Source organism: Ambystoma mexicanum, chromosome 10, assembly GCF_040938575.1.
Source record: "Ambystoma mexicanum isolate Mex_15411 chromosome 10, UKY_AmexF1_1, whole genome shotgun sequence".
NCBI classification, from domain to species: domain Eukaryota; kingdom Metazoa; phylum Chordata; class Amphibia; order Caudata; family Ambystomatidae; genus Ambystoma; species Ambystoma mexicanum.
Genome location: NC_090932.1, coordinates 774662819 through 774682312, shown reverse-complemented (window position 1 = coordinate 774682312; position 19494 = coordinate 774662819). Strand labels below are relative to the sequence as shown.

The 19494-nt window shown below is 49.8% G+C and overlaps 1 protein-coding gene across 1 annotated transcript in view; it reads right to left on the bottom strand.

The window, feature by feature from the left end:
• KCNAB1 (potassium voltage-gated channel subfamily A regulatory beta subunit 1) overlaps positions 1-18952 on the bottom strand; it is a 1977401-nt gene extending 1958449 nt beyond the window's left edge. The window contains exon 1 of the mRNA XM_069618430.1: positions 18363-18952. Coding sequence (XP_069474531.1) covers positions 18363-18640 — 278 coding nt within the window. The 5' untranslated portion in view covers positions 18641-18952. The remainder of the gene's footprint in view (positions 1-18362) is intronic.
• Between the last annotated feature and the right edge of the window lie 542 nt (positions 18953-19494).

Sequence of the window (19494 nt, the reverse complement as noted above, 5' to 3'; positions counted from 1 at the left end):
CAGCAGTGAGCCTCAGGCCCTGACTCATGTCCCCCAGAACCCCCACCCACCCAGCATGAATGGGAACCTGCCAGCAGGCCCCGACTCATGTCCCCCAGCACCCACACCCACCCAGCATTGACAGGCACCTGCCAGCAGGCCCCGAATCATGCCCCCGCCACATGACATAAAGATGCACAATCATGGCCCACATCTCCACCAAAATACCACAGCACGCCACCCCAGTCTTGAGATGCAATGATTTCCCAATCCACCCCACACTGACATGCCTATCTCAAGACACAAACCAAAAGTCAACTATGTACATCAACACATGTCCGTCACACACACGCACTGGTTGGCATTGATTGTGTAAACCCACATTTTCACATGCATGAACTCAAAGAGCGAATTACACACATGGAAGTAAAATATCAAAATGTATTATGGACAAAAATAAGGCAATGAAATGAAAGCATAAAAAAATTGCAAACATGAAATGAAAAGCATGTCCAAAAGATGAGTACATGAAAAGTATAACCAATCCAAAGAAATCCAAAAGAAAAATAGTCCAAACTCTCCCTCCACCAAAGCAAATCCACAGGAAACGTAAAAAGTAAAATCCATTAATCATGGTGAAATCCAAAGAAAAAGTTCCAATAAATCCATTGTCCAACTATGTACAATCAATTGTCAAGGGTCCATGAGCCCAAAGAAAGAACAGAAACCTATGAAAAAAACGACCTAATAAAAAAACTATATACAAATGTGTGGGGCAAAGTCCAAACACCCCAAAATAAAGGAAAACGAAAATGAAACCTAACACTAAAAACTATATACAATGGCGGCGGGCTAGTCTGATGGCTCACTTTCCGATTTCCAGGGCCAGGGCATCATCGAACTCCTGCTCAATGTCCTGGAGGCAGTCCTCTTCCATGGCCCAGAGGGTTCGCAGGGACGATGCCATGTTGGACTCCAACTCCCTGCGAATAGCCTCGAGGCACTTGCCCCGCCTCAGTGTCCTCCGCATGGAGTTCTCCGCCCTGACCATTGTGAGCCGTGCCTCTGCCGCCCGCAGCCGGTCCGCATCTATACGCCGGCCCAACCGCAGCCAGACGGAAGACACACCCATTGCAGGGTCCTCCTGTCCTCTGGCCGATGCCTACCCCTCTGATGTCGATGGCCCAGAGCCATCATTGCTCCCACCTAGAGCCTGCTGCTGCTGCTGCTGTCCATGTGCCCTGTCCGATGATGCCTGCACATCCTCCATCAGCTGGTCTCCAGTTGTTGTGGTGTCCACCCCTGCTGGACCGCCGACTCCTGACTGTGGCAGGGATGGGATCTCCACTAAGCTGGCTGTGTTGGTCAGGCCAGGTCCACAGGGGGCCCTGGTGGAATCTGGGCCGGAAGACGGCAGGGAGAACGACTGGCGCATAGTCTCCACAGAGGAGGAGAGGTCCACCAGAGTGCGCGACACATGTAGGAACCCACCGACCAGGGCCCTTCCCAAGAGTGCCACGTCGCGACGCTGCTGTTCGTGATGGTGTGCGTGCTCCACCCAGGAAGCACGCATGTCATCACGAATGTCACGTGTGTGCAACGCAACACCAATCAGGACGGAGCCCATACATTCATGGGACCCCTCGTCCGCAGGTAGTGCAGAGGCAGATGAAGTGGCACTCCCCCCTACCTGCGGACGGGCCTGGGACGGGGCATCCCTGCTGGTGCATGGTGGTGCAGTCACAGGGTCAAGGACAGCGACATGCGTAGGCCCCTCCGCGGTGACCTGTGCTGCCTCCTGACCCTGACCCTGGACTGCACCACTTTCACCAGTAGAACTACCCCCACCACGCCCCATGTGTGGCTCAGTAGCGGGCTCCTCCTCCTCTGTGGAGACCACCAACCTGGATGTCTCCGCACCGTTATCCGCCATTGCAAGCCCTGTGGGGGCTCACCCGCCCCTTCCGCTACAGCCACAGTGGCAGATGCGGCACCAGTTCCCTCGCTCCCGGATGATGGCAATTCCTGGGAGGGTGGCTGGGCCTTGCGCCGCCGCCCGGTTGAGGCATCCCCGCCGCTTGGCTCCACAGCGCCATCTCCGCCCTCTTCTTCTCTTGACGCTGCGTAGAGGGAGACATAGAACACAAGGATCAGGGTACAGTACAATATTCCCCTCCACAGGAAGCAATAACACATGAGTGGCACTGTCAAATGTCACTTCCATCCTGTCCCTCCACAATACATGGGTGAATGAACGCAACACACATGCAGAAACAGGCACGGCGCCTGCAATCAACATCAGCATCCATGTACAAGGGCCTCTTTTAACCAAAATGTTGCCTTCAAACTCACATGCATCATGGCTCACACTGATCCCATGCACACACATCACCGGAGGGTCATGCATCATGGCTTGTACACCACAGACACAGTGGATAGACACAGTGGATACAACGGTGACCGCACTGCTATGCATCTATGGCGTTTCAAAGTCACACACACACTTCTCAGACACACACACATGTGCACCATACATGTACATGAGAGCAGCACCCATCCCTCACCCCCCCCCTCCATGTCCAAGAACAGCGACTGGCATGCATTCATGTGTGCATTCCGCATACAGCTCCCCATGTTGCATTGGAACACATGCACCATCCAAGTGGTTCACACATTACTGGTCTCACATGCATGACCATGATGTCCCTGCACACACACATCCATAAATGGCCTATGTCACACATACAGGCAAGTATCAGACTACCAGCACACTGCAACATGCCTTGTCTCACACAGCAATGCTTGGCCGCTTACCGCTCAACTCCAGACGGGTCTGCCTCCGAAGGATCTGGGTGTGCAGCGCTGGGCCTACGCGTTCCAGGACCCTCATCTGGATGTTGCTCATGCTGACCCGGCACCCCTCAGCATCCTCTGCCTTCGCGAGGCACCGGGCCTTGTAGACGGTCCTGGACCTGAAGTCCTCCCAGCGCTTCCGACGTGCTTGATATCACGGGTTGCCACCCCCTCCGTGTTGATGGCAACCACTGCGTCCTCCCAGATCCTCTCCCGTCCTTCTTTGTTGGCGCGTGATGTTCCGAAGAGGGCATCATAATGCCCCAGCAACAAAGCACAAGAATCAAGCCAGCGGATATACAAGCAAGTACACTGAAAGGAGCACAATCCCACCAGCGGAGTCGGGAACGGACCCTCAATCAACCCCTCAGATCACTGCACATGAATCACAACATTATTATTTAAATACATTTCTTTATTAGATTAGAAACATTAAAATCATTATTAAATAAGTTAGAGCTCATACATGAATAAGAGTAAATATATGACATACAATTATAAACACAAATAAAGTGCATAATGTGAAGCAAATACTAATGTCCAAAAAAGACTGCTAAGGACCCAATGCCAAATCACAAATTGGAGAGCGATCACAATCATCCCCAAATATATCTAGATCAGTACCATTGAATTGGACACACTCGGGAGACGGGAATCTATTGAGTGAAAAATTCTGGTCAACTGAACAAGTCTGAATGATTTAGAAATACATTCATAGGCTGGTTAATCAGTCGTACTATTCAGTCGTGCTGTTGACGTATTGCATCCCATGTTAGAATTTTTAGAGTATGGGTTTAAATTTGTGATGCTTTTCAGTTTCCTGTATGTTCTATTATTGAACTGCCACATTTGGAAATAACGAATCCTCTTTTCTGCCATTTTTAGGATTTAACCAGCCTATGAATGTATTTCTAAATCATTCAGACTTGTTCAGTTGACCAGAATTTTTCACTCGATAGATTCCCGTCTCCCGAGTGTTTCCAATTCACTGGCACTGATCTAGATATATTTGGGGATGATTGTGATCACTTTCCAATTTGTGATTTGGCATTGGGTTCTTAGCAGTCTTTTTTGGACATTAGTATTTGCTTCACATTATGCACTTTATTTGTGTTTATAATTGTATGTCATATATTTACTCTTATTCATGTATGAGCTCTAACTTATTTAATAATCATTTTAATGTTTCTAATCTAATAAAGAAATGTATTTAAATAATACTGTTGTGATTCATGTGCAGTGTTCTGAGAGGTTGATTTAGGGTCCGTTCCCGACTCCGTTGGTGGGATTGTGCTCCTTTCAGTGTACTTGCTTGTATATCCACTGGCTTGATTCTTGTGCTTTGTTGCTAGTTGCTTCCCCTCTTGCCAGCGACGTAGGGGGTACCCATCTATTATATTGTTATCATAATGCCCCAGGACATGCTCCACCAGGACACCAACGTCCTTCTCACCGAAGCTGGTGGCCCTCTGCCTCTCTGGCTGGGGGACGCAAGTGGTCTCAGATAGTGTTTGCCCTGACATGGCGACCCCCGAGGCAGGCGTGGGTGGGCAACTGGGTCCTGGGGCTGGGCTGTGGAGTGATGGTATCCCAGTCTGGAGTCTTCTGTTCCAGCAGGGGTGGACACAGCAACTGGACCCCTGCAGATGGCTGAAGTGCAGTCACCAAATAGCAGGACACGTGCTCGGGGCTCTTGGGGGCAGGAAAATGGCCTTTCGGGCAGGAGTGTGGTCTTCCGTGTGTTTTTGCGTGGCCAGCTTGATACGGAGTGATTTGCCACGTGAAAAAAGGGCACGTCAGTGTGAAATCTGGGGAAAGGCCCTTAGCGCGTAAGTGCGCAAGTGACGTTACGCGCGGGCATTCCCCACAACACGGGTGCATTGTGAATCAGCAGGTGAGAAAACTGCACGTCACCATGCTATTTGGGGAAAGGGCCGTAGCGCGTAACTGCGTAAGTGATGTTGCACGTGTGGGCTGGCTTAAAAGGTACGAGTATCACACTATTTTCTTGTACGTGCTTTCTGTGGAGAGCGAGCGGGTGTTTCTTGTACTTCTTGTCGGTTCACACGCGATTACTTCACAACGTTTCCAGTTCGTACTCCCTGTTTCCTCAGACTGTGTTCTTTTCTTCTTGTGGTGGGGGTGTTGCCAACGCACACACGCGCGTCTTTTTCACTTTCTTTTTCAAGGCAGACGGTGAGTCGCGCACGTATTTTCCAACTGTGGTTGTCCCCATGTGTCGCGTACCCCTTCAGAGGTCATTGTAGGCTGCGTGTAACACGCGTATGCTTATTTTTGTGTTTCTGGGTGCCACAGCGTAGTGCAGGTTCATTTTTCCATGCACGTGGTCTACCAGGGTTTGCGTGCACGTGTACTTTTGTTTTTGGGGTGCCTGTGCATTGCGTGACCCGTCATCTTCCCCCAGGGATTACATACAGCCTTGCTAGAGCACTAGGGTACGAATTCCATCTAATACCCTACCCTTTTAACCCCAATTGCTCAGGACAATTGTTTACTGCAAATCGCATACGCACAACAACATCAGTGACATGGTTGGGAGGCGACCAAGCAGTAAGGGAGGCAAAGGTGGCCAACCTCCAAAAGGTTGGCGTGGTGGGCGCGGTAGTGAACGTGGCCAGGATTTGCAGGGTGCCCCTAGAGCCCAGTGTGTGGAGGACCAATCGGGGCCACCTATGCCCCCCCAATGGTTGTGGGAAACGTAGCTGACACCATCCCAACTCAGCCCTTGTTGGACCAGCCGATTTCGTCACCTGAACCGGCACAGAATGACTCCCAGGCTGACTTCCAGGTCAGTAAGTCTAATCCACGTGTGGCGGTAAAAGTTGCTGTCACCAGGCCACGTGGATCTGGGGCAGCAATGTCATCTGCTGCCCCAAGTAGCCAGGATGCGGAGGCTGCAGGGGCATCTGCAGCTCAATCCACCCCAGCTCCGAGTCTCCCAGCCGGGACAGTGTCGGTCCAGGTCCATCACACCAACATTGGCCCTGTCAACATCACCCTGCAGCCAATGCCTGCACCAAGACCTATGGTCATTGTGCCTTTACAGGCTTCTAGTACCCAGTCCACCTGCGCTTCTGCCCCTACTGACCAGAGCGGCGTAACCCACTCAGGATCCGCACCACCTTCCAAGAAGAAGAAGAAGGATGCTCTTGCACTACAGGCTGACACCCCAGACACGGCTACACACTCCGGCACGTCAAGGAAGCCTAGCTTCAATGACGCCGAACTTGATGCACTTGTGGCCTATGTGTAGGCACATAGCCGCGAAATGTTGGTGACTGCAGGCTGTAAGACTACGACTGCTCAACGTAGGGCCCACTGGCAGACCATCACGGACCACATTAGTGCCCTTGGATTTGTGAGGTGCACAGCTGATGATTGCTACAAGCGGAGGAAGGACCTTAAACTCAGAGCAAAGAACAAGCTGGCTTCCAATCATGCCTCTACTCTGGTGACTGGCGGTGGGTCTCCACCAGAGGACGACCACCTCACTGAACATTAGTCTGTTGCTGGAACCTTCGTCACAGAGGAAGAGATCCCAGGTGTGGGAGACCTACCAGATTATGAGGCATTGTCCGGTGAGTGCCCATGCAAGTGTGTGTGTAATTAATCCATGTGTATGTTTCTTGGGTGATGTGTAATGATTGAGTGCCAGGTGAGGGTGTGTACTCCTGAGTGGTATGGGTCACCCATGTGCTTCCTCCAAACCATTCACCGGCCTTGGGTTTGGGTGTGACAGTATCCCTTCTGACCACAGTAGCCAATTAACGCCACATTACTGCAGTTGCCCTTGAACTGTCATCTTGCAACAACATTGTTCTGATTTTTCAGTGTTCATTCAGCCTGATTGTTTCAATCCTCCCATTTTTGCAACACATTTTTCTGCCCTAATGCCAAATATGTGACATGCTTCTGTCATAGATTATACCCCACAATGGCCCACATTTATTACTTTGTTATGGGAATGATTTGACCATTCAGGCTGATTGAGTAAGGGCCTGCTCACATTAATTTTTGGGGCCTGTTTGAATGTGGAACATGATTGTTGTTTCCTGTCATGTTGAAGTGACCAACCATTGATGTATCCATCTGCCTGCCATCACTGTATTATTGCACACTGGATGTGTTGCAGTGTGTGGCACATGCGTATTTTGTCACACTATTTTGCATTTTTCATCTCATCATGTCCATCTCACATGGATGGGTGACAGTACTCATTCACTGACATATGGCTGTACTTGTCAAATGTACCATGGCTATGCTACGTGCCATCTGTGTGCTGGCATGCGCCATGTATGTGGATTGCCCATGCCACTCACAGGCTAATCTGTGATGCCAGTACTATCTAGCATGCAGCACATGTGTTGATTTTCCATCTTGGAGTCCTCAGTGTCTGCGTTTTGCCTCCCCTTCCAAATCATTGACAGTGCATGCATGCCAGGGTTATAGTCGTGTGGGACATGTGTTATTCATGTACTGGATCTCTGCATTGTCAGGCCTATGTGTCTGTTATGGTGCTCATGCCTGTTTCCATTTGTTGTCTTTCATGTTTTTGCAGGTGTTGACGCACTTGATGCTGTTGAGGTGAAGGAGATGGTGCAGACCCAGGAGGAATCTCAGCCACGACTGGGCACCAGTGGAGGATGTGGTGTGGTGGTGGGTGAAAACCCTATCCTCCTGCAGACCATACTGTCCATGGGTGTCTCTGGGTGCACCTCCCCAGACCTCTATGATTCAGGTGCTGAATCGGACAGTGGGATGTATGTGTTGTCGCAGGTGAGTGTCTCTGGCAGGGATGCTGTTCTGCCCAACCCACCTCCACTGGGGTAGGCCCCTCTATGGGGATGTCAGTGTTGGTAACTCCGCCTTTGGTGGTTACGGATGCAGGGCCACACTCCACAACATCTGATCCTGTTCCTGGGCCAGCAGATCAGAGGGGGTATGCAGTCCTGCAGCCTCAGGCAGTGCCAGCACAGCAAGGTGCAGATCGCCTTCCCCCAAACAGGTGTGGTGCCCGCCGACGCGGTGGCCGTACGCCACCAGGTAATACTGTACGGGAAAACTCCATGTACAGTATAGCAGCACAACAGGGAGCATCAGTTGAAATGATGGCTCAGGCAATGGAGAGGGTGGCCCCTTCCATTCTCCCCCCTGAAAGGCAGATGGAGCAACAACAGCAGGCAACAGACGCCATTTGCCAATCACACAGGGAAGACATGTTGGCGTCCAACAGGGACCGACGGGCGGCACTGGAGACTCTGCGCGAAGCCATATCTGTAGAGTCAGAGGGCCACAGGGAAGCCCTGAAGTTAGAACTCCATTTCCTCAGGGAGACTCTGGGTGAACCTGAGGCTTCCCGAAATTTTAGGTCAGAACAGCAGCTGGAACAGCTCACACGTTCGCTCTCAGCTGAGCTGCAGGCAACTCGTGAGGAGATCCGGGCATCACGCGAGCCCATGCATGCAGAAATGCAGGCAACCCGTGAGGTGCTGCATGGGAATCTCCGTACTATCATCCTCCAGAACCAAACCTCCCACACCCGCATGCTTGCTGCCATGGAGGACTATATCAGGGCTTTGCGTGGGCTGCCTCCCATAGCACCGCCAACTCCTGATGTAGCAGCAGAGGGTGAAGAGAGCGACAGCAGTTCTCCCACATTGGCGTAGCCGTGCAGGCCATGAGCCCATGGAGGTATTTTTTTTTATCGCAACATCCACTCAGGTGGGTGTTGGGGTGCACCCTGACCTCGAACCTCCTGGGTGGCCTCCCCCCATACCCCTGGTCCACACATGGCCATTTCTTATTTTTGTATTTTTTTACAGTGTGTTGCCTTGTGTGGCTTCCATGGGCATACACTGTGTATTCCAGCTGGGCACATGCAGGCTTGTCCTGTCTTTGGGTTAGATGCTTGGGTTCATGACCCACACACCCCTCCTGCTTCCCCTTTCCATGGGCTTGCAAAGGGTGTGACCAAGTGACAGTGACTTACACAGTGACATTGGGCTCCCATGAGCTGTGTGGGCAGTCTGTAGTCAAAACTGTGTGGACATCCCTAGTGGGGATTGTTGTTGTATTGAACACTGCATGGTGTATTGGTATGTGCTTGTGCATCCATGTCTTCCTCCTTATTCACAGGTACCTTCTTCATGTCTTCACAGGGCCATCTCCTTTGCCGATGCAGTTCATGGTGTATGCAGTACACTGACACATTTGCCTGACAGCAACACTCTGCAGTTGGAAGGGGTCGATGTGCTGGCCTATTCAGGTTGTAAGACCTGCACTACTTTGATTTTGTACTGTCATATTTTGCTACTGTTTCATCCTGTGTTGCTGTATTGTGTTGCTGGTAAGTATTTCTTCATGTGTGCTGTTTGTTATTGATTACTGGGAGCATACTGTCTGTGGCCTGTTTTCATTTGGGACAGTGCACTTTGTGACACTTGTGTCATGTGTTGGGCATTCATTTGGTTGCTTTCACATTGCATGACATGCCATGGTGTGTTGGGTAGCTGAGATGGGGAGGGGATTGGTGACATGGCACTATTTTCATGTTATATTTTGCAAGGGGGTAGTCATTCATGCAGCATAAATGTGTATCTTTTTGTGACACAGCATTGGTTGTCCTTTCAGTAGGTAGGGATGCACACAATGTAACACTTCCAGGTGACCAATCTCAGGCTGGTATGGTTGTGACAGTTGACTGTCCCTTATGTCATCATAATTGATTGTCAGCTGGTATGTGCCAGGGCTTTGTGCACTCCACAGGGGTGCGACTTTAGGTTAAGTAATTAGCCACCAGCTGCGTACGGGCTGCCTCAACACATGCCCTTTCCCCTCCCATGCGCAGCAGCCGTGCATGTGGTTGGGGATGTGGGGGCACCACCATGTCCACCGGCAGGCCCCGGTGGGTTGCAGCGTTGTGCAGGACACATGCTGCCACTATGATCTTGCACACTACTGGGGGCACGCATAGCAGCTGCCCACCAGAGCGGTCAAGGGAGCGAAAGTGTGACTTCAGCACTCCGAATGTGCGCTCCACTATGCCCCGGGTTGCAATATGGGCTGTGTTGTATCTTACCTAGGGTGGTGTGGTGGGGTTCCGAACTGGTGTCATCATGTGGGTGCTCAGAGGGTAGGCACTGTCCCCTGGGGAGGTGATGATGGGTATCACTAGTGGGGTTGTGACATTACTCAGTATCTGACATGCATGCATGTGCAGAGGCATTTATACTCACCAAGCAGCCATGTATCGCCATGCCGCCCAGCTTCTAGGTCCCAGTTTAGGGGTGACATTCTGAAAATGAAACTGTCATGGGTGGACCCTGGATAGTTGGCATATACTGAGGTGATGATTCCCTTGGCATCACATACTACCTGCACGTTGATGGAATGCCAGTGCTTGCGGTTTCTATAGATGTGCTCAGTTGCCCTGGGAGGACGTAGAGCCACATGGGTGCAATCAATGGCCCCTAGCACTTTGGGGCAGTGTGCCATCCCGTAAAAGTCCTGGATGGCAGACTGCCTTTCTGCAGGTGTTCTGAGCATGTATATGTGCCTGCGGACTGAAGAGCGAGCAGTCATGATGGCCAACACCTGGTGTAGGCAGCGTGACTGCGTGGCCTGTGACACCCCTCCCCCCACTATGGCACTTGTCCGCTGAAATGAACCACTGGCCAAGAAGTGCAGTACATTGAGCACCTTTTCCAAGGGGCTCAGTACTTGGGAGCACAGGGTGGGTGATGTGAGATCATCCTCCCACTCACTCACCAGGTCGAGTATTATGTGTGGTGGGAACCTGTACCTCCCATACACATGTTCATCAGGCATCGCAAAAAGGCTGGTCATGGGTGTAAACATTCTGGGCCTGGCTATCCTCCTCCTCCTGCGGTGTCCCACGACCACTGCTGCGAGGAATGGTATATTCATCGTAGCGTCTGAGCTTGTTTGTTGTTTGTGCGCACTTTTATGCTGCGCGGGGTTGCATATTCCTGCTTCCTGCTGGCGTACGTGTTTCCGGATTAGCGCGTCTTTTTTGGCGCACGCGTTTCCCCTGTTCGATTCCATGAATACGTGTTGTAGGCGTGCGTGTGGGCGTTCCGCACATTTACCTCCTGTACTTCCCCCGTAACGCCCACATTTTCACGCGTTGTTCCATATTCCTCGTGTTACGCCCCGTGTTCTGCCCACTTTTGTTGTGTGCGTCGCGCTATGTGCGCTTTCGCTGTGCGTGTAGCGCACGCCGTTTGATGACGTGTGCGCCCGCGTGTGCCACGCACGATTTTAGCGCACATCCCAGGATTTACACATGCACGGACTTCCATGAATCGATATGCGCGGCTTTTGCACGCTTGTGCTGCGATATTCGCGCTTGCGCTGCGATTCGCACGCTTTCGCACGCTTGCGCTGCGATTTGCAGCGCACATTAATTCCATGAATCGGCCTGAAAATATTCAAAAGAACAATCATTCATCATTATATATAAAGATTTCTTTCAACAAGGTACTTCTCTGAGAAGATCGTTTGTTTAATACACATTCAAAAAGGCATATGATCACTTTGGAGAAACTGTTTACTTTTACATTTTACCTAATGTTCATGATATGATATGATATTTTATTTATAGCGCGCATATGCACAAGTGTTTCAAGGAGTGATGAGGCAAGGGAGGGGAACAAGGGAGGACATGACAATGATCTTACTAGGCCAAGTGACATTGAGATTGCGCAAGTGCAGGGGAGAGGGAAGGGGAAAAGTTCCAGGGGAAGGGGAGGAGGGGACGTGCGAGACTTAGGATCACGACATAGAAAAAAGAAGTGTGGCCAGCAGGTGGCAGTGCAGGGGTAAGTGCAGACAACAAGTGTTAGATAAGTGGAAGTAGGGGGACTGTAGGGTTGCAGATACAGCCCCAACTGCAGGGTTGCCAGGAGGCAGTGCAGGTGTGCAACTGGGAGGGCAGGGATTGGGTCAGTGGTTCAGAGGGTAGCCAGGTAACCAGTGCAATATCAGACAGGAGATCAGCAAGGAAGTGGAAGATAGAAGGAAGAAGCAAAGAGGAAAGTCTTGAGCTTCTTCCGGAACCAGAGATGGTTCTGTTCAAGTTTCAGTGAGGCAGGGATTCTGTTCCAGAGGGAGGCACCCGCATAAGAGAGAGATCTGCCCCCAGCTTGATGCTTCGAAAAGCGACTGACCCTCAAGGAGTTGGATGTGGAGGAGCGAAGAGCTCAAGAAGGAAGATATTTCTGAAGAGAAAGCTGGAGATATTTTGGTCCCAGGCCCCAGAAGGCCTTGTGGACGATGCAAAGAGTCTTGAATTTGAACCTTACGGCCACTGGGAGCCAATGCACAGATTTCAGTGCTGGAGAGATAGGATCCCTGGGCTTGAGGCCAAGGACAAGTCTCGCACTCATGTTCTGGATGAGTTGCAGAGGGCAGAGGGTAGAGGCCGGTAGATTGAAAAAGAGTCTGTTACAGTAAAGCCTAGAGAGAACTAGAGCTCTGGAGACAGTGAGCTTCTGGGGCAAGGAGAGGAAAGGAAGAATACCTCTAAAGAGGTGCAGTCCTAGTTTGACTTCTTAGAGACATCGCAAATGTGAGGAGAGAAGGAGCGTGTGGAGTTGAAGATAACCCCAAGGTTCTTAGCCTCACAGGTGGGAGCAGGAAGAGGGCCATGGGAGGCCAGCCAGAGAGTGGCGGGAAAGAGGGGTGCAGGTATTCCAATGAGGAGGATCTCTGTCTTACTGGTATTCAGGCAGAGATCATTGGTGGCGCACCACTCTTGGATTGCAGATAGACAGTCTGGGATGAGAGAAGGAGAAGAGGTGGCAGAGGGGAGCCTGAAGGCGAGCTAGTTGTCATCCGCATAACACTGGAAGTTGGAGCAGGGAAGAGCAATGCGGTGGGCGAGAGGTGCCAGGTATTGGTTGAACAGCAAGGGAGAAAGTTTAGACCCCTGCGGAATGCCACAGGTGGAGAGAGAGATAGAGGAGAGGAATGACCCAAGTTGGACCTGGGAGGGTCGGTCAGAGAGGATCGAAGTCAGCCATGCCAGAGCCCGATCAGTGATAACCAGATTATCATGGAGCCGGTTGAGCAGGATAGCATGGTTGACCGTGTCATGGAGACAATCAACAGATTCAGTGTGAAGATTAAGCTGGGAGATTGCTAGCTTTTCCAGGAGTTTACCCTGGAAAGGAGAGATAGATATCAGGCGATAATTAGCCGGATGGGAGGGGTCGGCTGAGGGTTTTTTGAGAAGAGGGTGCACAAGAGAGTGCTTCAGGGGGAGAGGGAGGTTCCAGAGGTGAAAAAGTGGTTGCAGAAGTCAGCCAAGGCTGAAGCAAGGGTGTCAATGTGGTCCTTGATGGTTTTGGAAGAACAGGGAAGGACCTGCTTAGATGAGGTTTTCATTGATTAGACTTGTCTAGAAACCTCATCAGGGGAGAAGAGAGGGCAGGCAGAGAAGGGAGGGGGGGCAACAGGGCCAAGGGAAGAGTAGAGAGTGGAGGGAGAAGCAGGTGAATCCGAGCAGCTGCAGAGGATGTCCTGAGTTTTAGAGATGAAGTGAGAAACTAGGGCTGTGCACAGGGCCTGGGAAAAGACAGGGGAGGTAGAGTCTGTGGCAGTATTGGCCAGTTCCTTGCATATTTGAAAGAGTTTGGCTGAGTTTGTAGATGCTGCAGAGACACGCAATTGGATGTGAGCTCTCTTCTTAGTGAGGACAAAGAGTCGGCATTGCCTTTGGAGTAAGCGGCAGGCCGGTTTGTCAGAAGATGTACAAGATGACAACCATTTCCTCTCAGCCACCCTACACTTGTGTTTAAGGGTGATGAGATCTGAATTTAACAGGGGTTGCACTTGATTTTAGGCTTCATGCAGATCCTCATGACAGGGGAAGTACATCAAGAGTATCAGAGATAGAAGAGTGGAGGTTGGAAAGGGCTGTGTCAGGGTATGATTCAGCCAGAGGTGCAGTAGTGGGAGAGAAATATGCAGTGAAAGCCTCAGCTGACACACGCTTCATGGGTCGAATGACGGAGAAGGTGGGTGGCAGTTTGGGCAAGAATTGGGCTCGGGTCTAGTGAGGGAGAGATGAGAGGAGAGAGTGGTCACTCCAGGAGAGAGGAGTGGTGAGAGGGTTCGAGAGTAGGAGGTTAGAGGAGATCAGAGCATCAAGAGTGTGCCCTGCAGAGTGAGTCGGGCCAGAGCGAAGAATAGAGAGAGAGTCGCAAAGGTCACGAAAGAGTCCCGTTGCGGGACAGGAAGCTTCCAGATGAATGTTGAAGTCTCCAAGGTGGAGGAGCTGAGTGGTTCAGGCCATGAGGGAGGAAGAGAGGTCCTCCCACTCGTAGAGGAAGGAGGTGATCCGACCAGGTGGCCGGTAGATAGTATCCACTGTGAGAGAGTGGCCAGGAGAGAGCGAGAAAGCCTACAGACCAGGCATTAAAAGGAGGAATAAGCCTGCATATGAATGATAGATTCACTCCTGAAAGACCAGGACTACACCCCCACCAGAACGGTTGGATCTGGGCGCATAGAGGTTCTTGTAGCCATCAGGGAGGAGACTGTCAAAGCTTGTGACAGAGCTAGCCGTGAACCATGTCTCGGTTAGACCGAGGACATCAAGGTCAAGTTCTTCCAGGAGACGGCAGATGTCAGACGAGTGTTGGACAGCTGAGCGAGAGTTAAGAGTGGCGAGGTGGAGAAGGTTGCCATCCTTGAAAGACTTTCGGGGAGGGGTACAAGTCAGGGGTACTCCCTGCAGAGGCGACGGCGGAGCCGGAGGGCGGGCAGAAGAGGTAGGAGGAGAGGGCAATGTAGCCGAGGAGGAGGAAGAGGGTGCCAGAGAAGTGGCAGAGAGTTGCGGTAAGGAAGCTGAAGAAGGGAGAGAAGGGACAGCAGGAGAGGAAAGGAAATTGATATGTCGCGGGAAGCGTCTGTCAAAGAGAGGAGTTTGGCCTGAGGGCCTTGGACCAAGACGGTGCCATTAAGATACACATTAATGATGACCTTAGAGGAGTGGAAGGAAGCCACGAGGGCCTCCCAACGGGTGCCACCATTAATGGGCAGGGAAGAGGAAGGAGAGAGCACAGAGACTATATGAAGAGTTCATAGGCCAGGTGAAGGAACGACAAAGAGGATGCTGGTAGGGTTTGTCTGGAGGAAGCGCTGGTGTAGGTGTCAGCGATAGGGAGGCCAGGGTTGGAGACTATGATATCCTTTTTTAACTTCTTCCTACCAGACTTAGTGAGAAGGGCAGGATAGTTGATGGTGAAACAGAGGTAGAAGATAGGAGAAACAGAGAGCACCATAGGTGATGTGGAAGAGGGGGAAGGGAGAGAAAGGGGGGTGGGTAGGGAATTAAACAAAAGCGTAAGGGGGCGTGGAAACACTGGTGGAGGACACGGGGTGCAAGCAGAAGAGACAGTACAAGACAGGAACAGCAGGACAGAGTAGCACAATGCAGTAACTGGCCACAGCTAAATTCGAAATCAGCAGAACAGAATGAAACACAATTCAGCCAATGGACACAGCTAAGTTTGAAATCAGCAGAACAGATTGAAACACTATGCAGCCACTGGGCACTGCTAAGTTCGAAATCAGCAGAACAGAATGAACACAATGCAGCCACTGGGCACTGCTAAATTCGAATTCAGCCGAACAGAATGAAACACAATGCAGCCTCTGGGCACAGCTAAGTTCAAAATCAGCAAAACAGAATGAAACACAATGCAGCCACCGGGCACAGCTAAGTTCAAAATCAGCAGAACAGAATGAAACACAATCCAGCCACTGGGCACAGCTAGAGGCAATGAAAGTGGGAGTCCAGGTGAGAGGGGTAGAGGGTGTGACAGTCAGGGGGATAGGAGGCGTTTATTAAGTAGAAGTGACTAACCCATAGTGAAGTGAAGTGTCACAATAGTTTTAGTTGCTCAGAAGAATGCAGGAACGCAAACAAAAATGTATTTGTGTGTGGTGCAGGGTAAACCTCCAGACCCAGCCAGGCAGCGGACAGGGAGTTGACAGGGTTTTAGATGTGGGCCTCAGATGTGGGACTTAGATGTGGGCCTTTGAGGAATGGCCCGGCTCCCGCCTCAGGTGCCACCGATTGGCTGAAGTAGGGGAGAAAAGCCAATGGTGAGGAGTTGGGCCCAGGCTACTCGAGTCTTGAGAAGGGTGCAGCCATCTTGGAAGAGGCGAGACAATAGCAGAGCAAGTGTCCACAATAAGGGTAAATCCCTTTTTTCACAGCATCAGTAACAAATTGGGTGCCAAAGTGGAGAGTTGCACCAAGCACAGTTCAACAAGCCCAACATGGAATGAAAACATGTGCTTCATTTCAAAAGTGTCATGCTAAATCCTTTGCTTTCTTACCAAGCTTACAAGTTCAATGCTTACTGGGAGACAACTTTGTAATGTAGATACTAAAAAATAAAAAAATAAATCATTTACATACACACTAGGGCCTGATTCTCAGAAGCCTTTTATAATGGTGCAATCCCATTGAAAAATGCTCTGTGAATCAGGCATTGTGTCTATTTACTTAATGTTCTATTAATTCACTTTATTTACTTCATCACAACTATAAAATAATACATCACTACCCGCTACTATGTGCTAATAGACATTCCATCTAGACCAGGGAAGGGGTTATTATCGATTGGGTTAATGACCCTTCTCCAACTTTTGATCTTCAGCTTAGTCTCAGGTCATAACTTGCGGCCGGGTCATTATTCCGTGATAGTGACTCCCCCCTCAGTCGATAAGGCTCTAGTAAAGTGCAGTTAGGTGTTTTGGGTAGCCACAAGAAATATTTGTTAAACAAAAGCACTTCAGTGAATTCCATTTGAGGACATTTGCAAATATTACAGCATTCTGAAAAAGCAGATGGATTTTCCTATGTGGGGGGCAGAGGTCAGCCCTAGCAACAACGAAATTTAGTGCAGGCATTTGGATAACTACAATATTTTGATCAAGTCAAAGACTGACTGAAATTCATCATACGTGAACAACATGTATGTAGTATTTTAAGCACGTTTGCATTATTGCAAGGTAGATTCCTATGATTTTTCCACCCCCACACTTTGCTCAGACTAATGTAATTAAATATTATATGTTGGTAACTTCATCCGGCACAGGTGCATTTCCACTGCCTGTCAGTGTACCTTGGCACTGCAATGTAAATGCGTTAGAACTGAAAAGCCACCGGGTACTGCAGCGTCTCCGCGGTTCTGCAGCTGCACGCTGACATGTTATTCCAACATAAGTTCTGATTGGGAGGTCAGAGCCCTTCCACTGGGCCATATGTGAAGATCCTGAGCCTTTTAAATCCTGCTTAGTCAACAAGGGCTCCCTCCCCGTCGAGAAAAGGTACTGGGCCTCATTACGAGTTGGGAGGTATTCTGGCGGTACATCAGCTGGAATGCTGCCCAACTGAATTACTGTTACCGCCACTTGGTCCGGTGGAATTACTGCTGCATTACAAGTGGCGGTGGCATGGTAAATCCCCATTTTTTCAGTCTTTTGGATTCTATGGGGCTTTTTCAGCGGAATTACCGCCTGCAGAATTACCACTACGGTAATTCCATAATTCTGCTGATTCTGCCGATTTTTTAGCAGACACTGGGAAGATTTACCTCCAGCATGATGCTGGAGGTAAATCCCCACTCCAGGGCCATCCATACTCGTAGCATGGCAGCACGGGAAACGTGGTGGTAATTCCGTTTCCGACAATTTTTTCCCACAGCGTCATACCTGTAATGAGACATTCTGACAGTGTTCCTTCCCAGTGACATACAAAAGGCTCCAAAAAAATGTTCTCTTTTTAAGAAAAAACGTGAGCATCCATTTCATGAAACGTTCCGCTTGATGTTATGAAACGCGCGAGCTACACTTTCAAATGAGTTTGACTTTTGACTTTATTTTCTTACTGTATGTTTTATTAACGTCCAATATCTAGTGTATACGGAATCCATACACCCTTTGCGCATGCGCTGTAAGCTCTTATGTTTGTGATTCTGTTGTAATTGAAAAAAGACAATAATGGTGACCAGCCATACATACCATTGCCACGTCATATAACTTAAATCCTGATCAAAAAGAAAGAGAAAAGAACCAATTGAAAGCACAAAAAACAAAGGTGATATGTTAGCTACCCAACCAGCAACCCCAATTCAGGTTAACAATACATTACATTTCTAATTATCTATTCAGCAATCGCTTTACAATTCACTGCTTCATTGTGCTTCAATCAAATGTCGATTATTATTTTATTTTTCACATTACTTCATTGGAAATCACACAAACAGATGTTACATTCTTTTCCCCCAAATGTTTTGTTATCACGGTTATCTGGGCGTGAACTGTTACCTTTTAATGCTATTAAGTTAAGATATCCTCTCAGGGGCACCCAAATCACAGTTTAGGTCTTTTTTTTTTTTTAGAAAAGCGACTGCACACTTATTACAAGACGTACGCCTTTCCGCCCCCAGACGCCTGGGCCGCCCTCCTACCTGTACGGCATCCCCGTGGTGATGGCCACGCTGTGCTCGTAGGACAGCTCGAAGGTGCTCAGGTACCAGTTCATCTCCATCTCGCGCATGAGCGCGAACCTGCGCGCCTTCTGCGGCACCTGGCCCGCGGCGCTGTGCCTCTTGCCTTTGCCATTGTCCGAGAGGCCCTTCAGCGCTTTGTCGCGGCTGCTCAGAGACACCACGGAATATTTTCGAAGCTTCGCGTTGTCCTCGACGGCGATTTTGCCGCCCACGGCCCCAGTCCGGGCAGCAAACATCGTGCCCACTGCCTGCTCGGGTGGAAGGACGCGCCGGCTAGCACCACCACCACGTCTCGGGCATCAGGGCATTGAAATTGATTTCCGGCTGGTCCTCCCTCCACTTATAACCTTATCCTGGCCACACAGCTGTAACGGGATCCCCACGTGCCAGGTTTAAAAGGCTGAATCACTGTACACTGTTCTTAGAAACGGCAGCTAGTGACACCTGCCTGGGACAGGCACTGCACACCGTGGCGGAACGTATACCACATATCTGCGCATTTTCCCTGGGCAGCATTCGGACTTTCTTTCGCCAACTAACCAGTTGCATTTTACCCGCCCATCGCGTGCTGCAGTTTGAAATGTGCCCTGCTTGGGAATCTAGGTCAAAGGAGGCTTTAATCCACATGGCAAGAGCCAACGGGGGATGTTTTGCTGTATTTCATTCACTCTCCACGAGCTCGTGCCACCAGGAGTAAATATGTAATGCTGCCACACAGACGACAGATTATGTGACCACCGTGATTACTGTGCCATTTATTTTTTATTTTATGTTCACTAATTATATGTCTGTGCAAGGGGTACGACTCAAACGGTAACATAACAAGACACATTGTACACGTATATTTTTGTGAATTTGTAGCCACTTTAAACAGAATATTTGTTTAACAGTGTGAACAAAATTTTTTATAGTGTACAATTTTTTAAAAATTAAAATGCACTTACGTTTGCAAATATTGGTTATTATGGGATTCTACTAAAAGGAAAACAAGGAAAACGGCCTTGAGAAACCTTTCAGCAATAATAAAAAAAACACTCTCAAGCAAGCCTTCTTAAGTATCCTTATATTTTATAGCACCTCGATGCCTGAG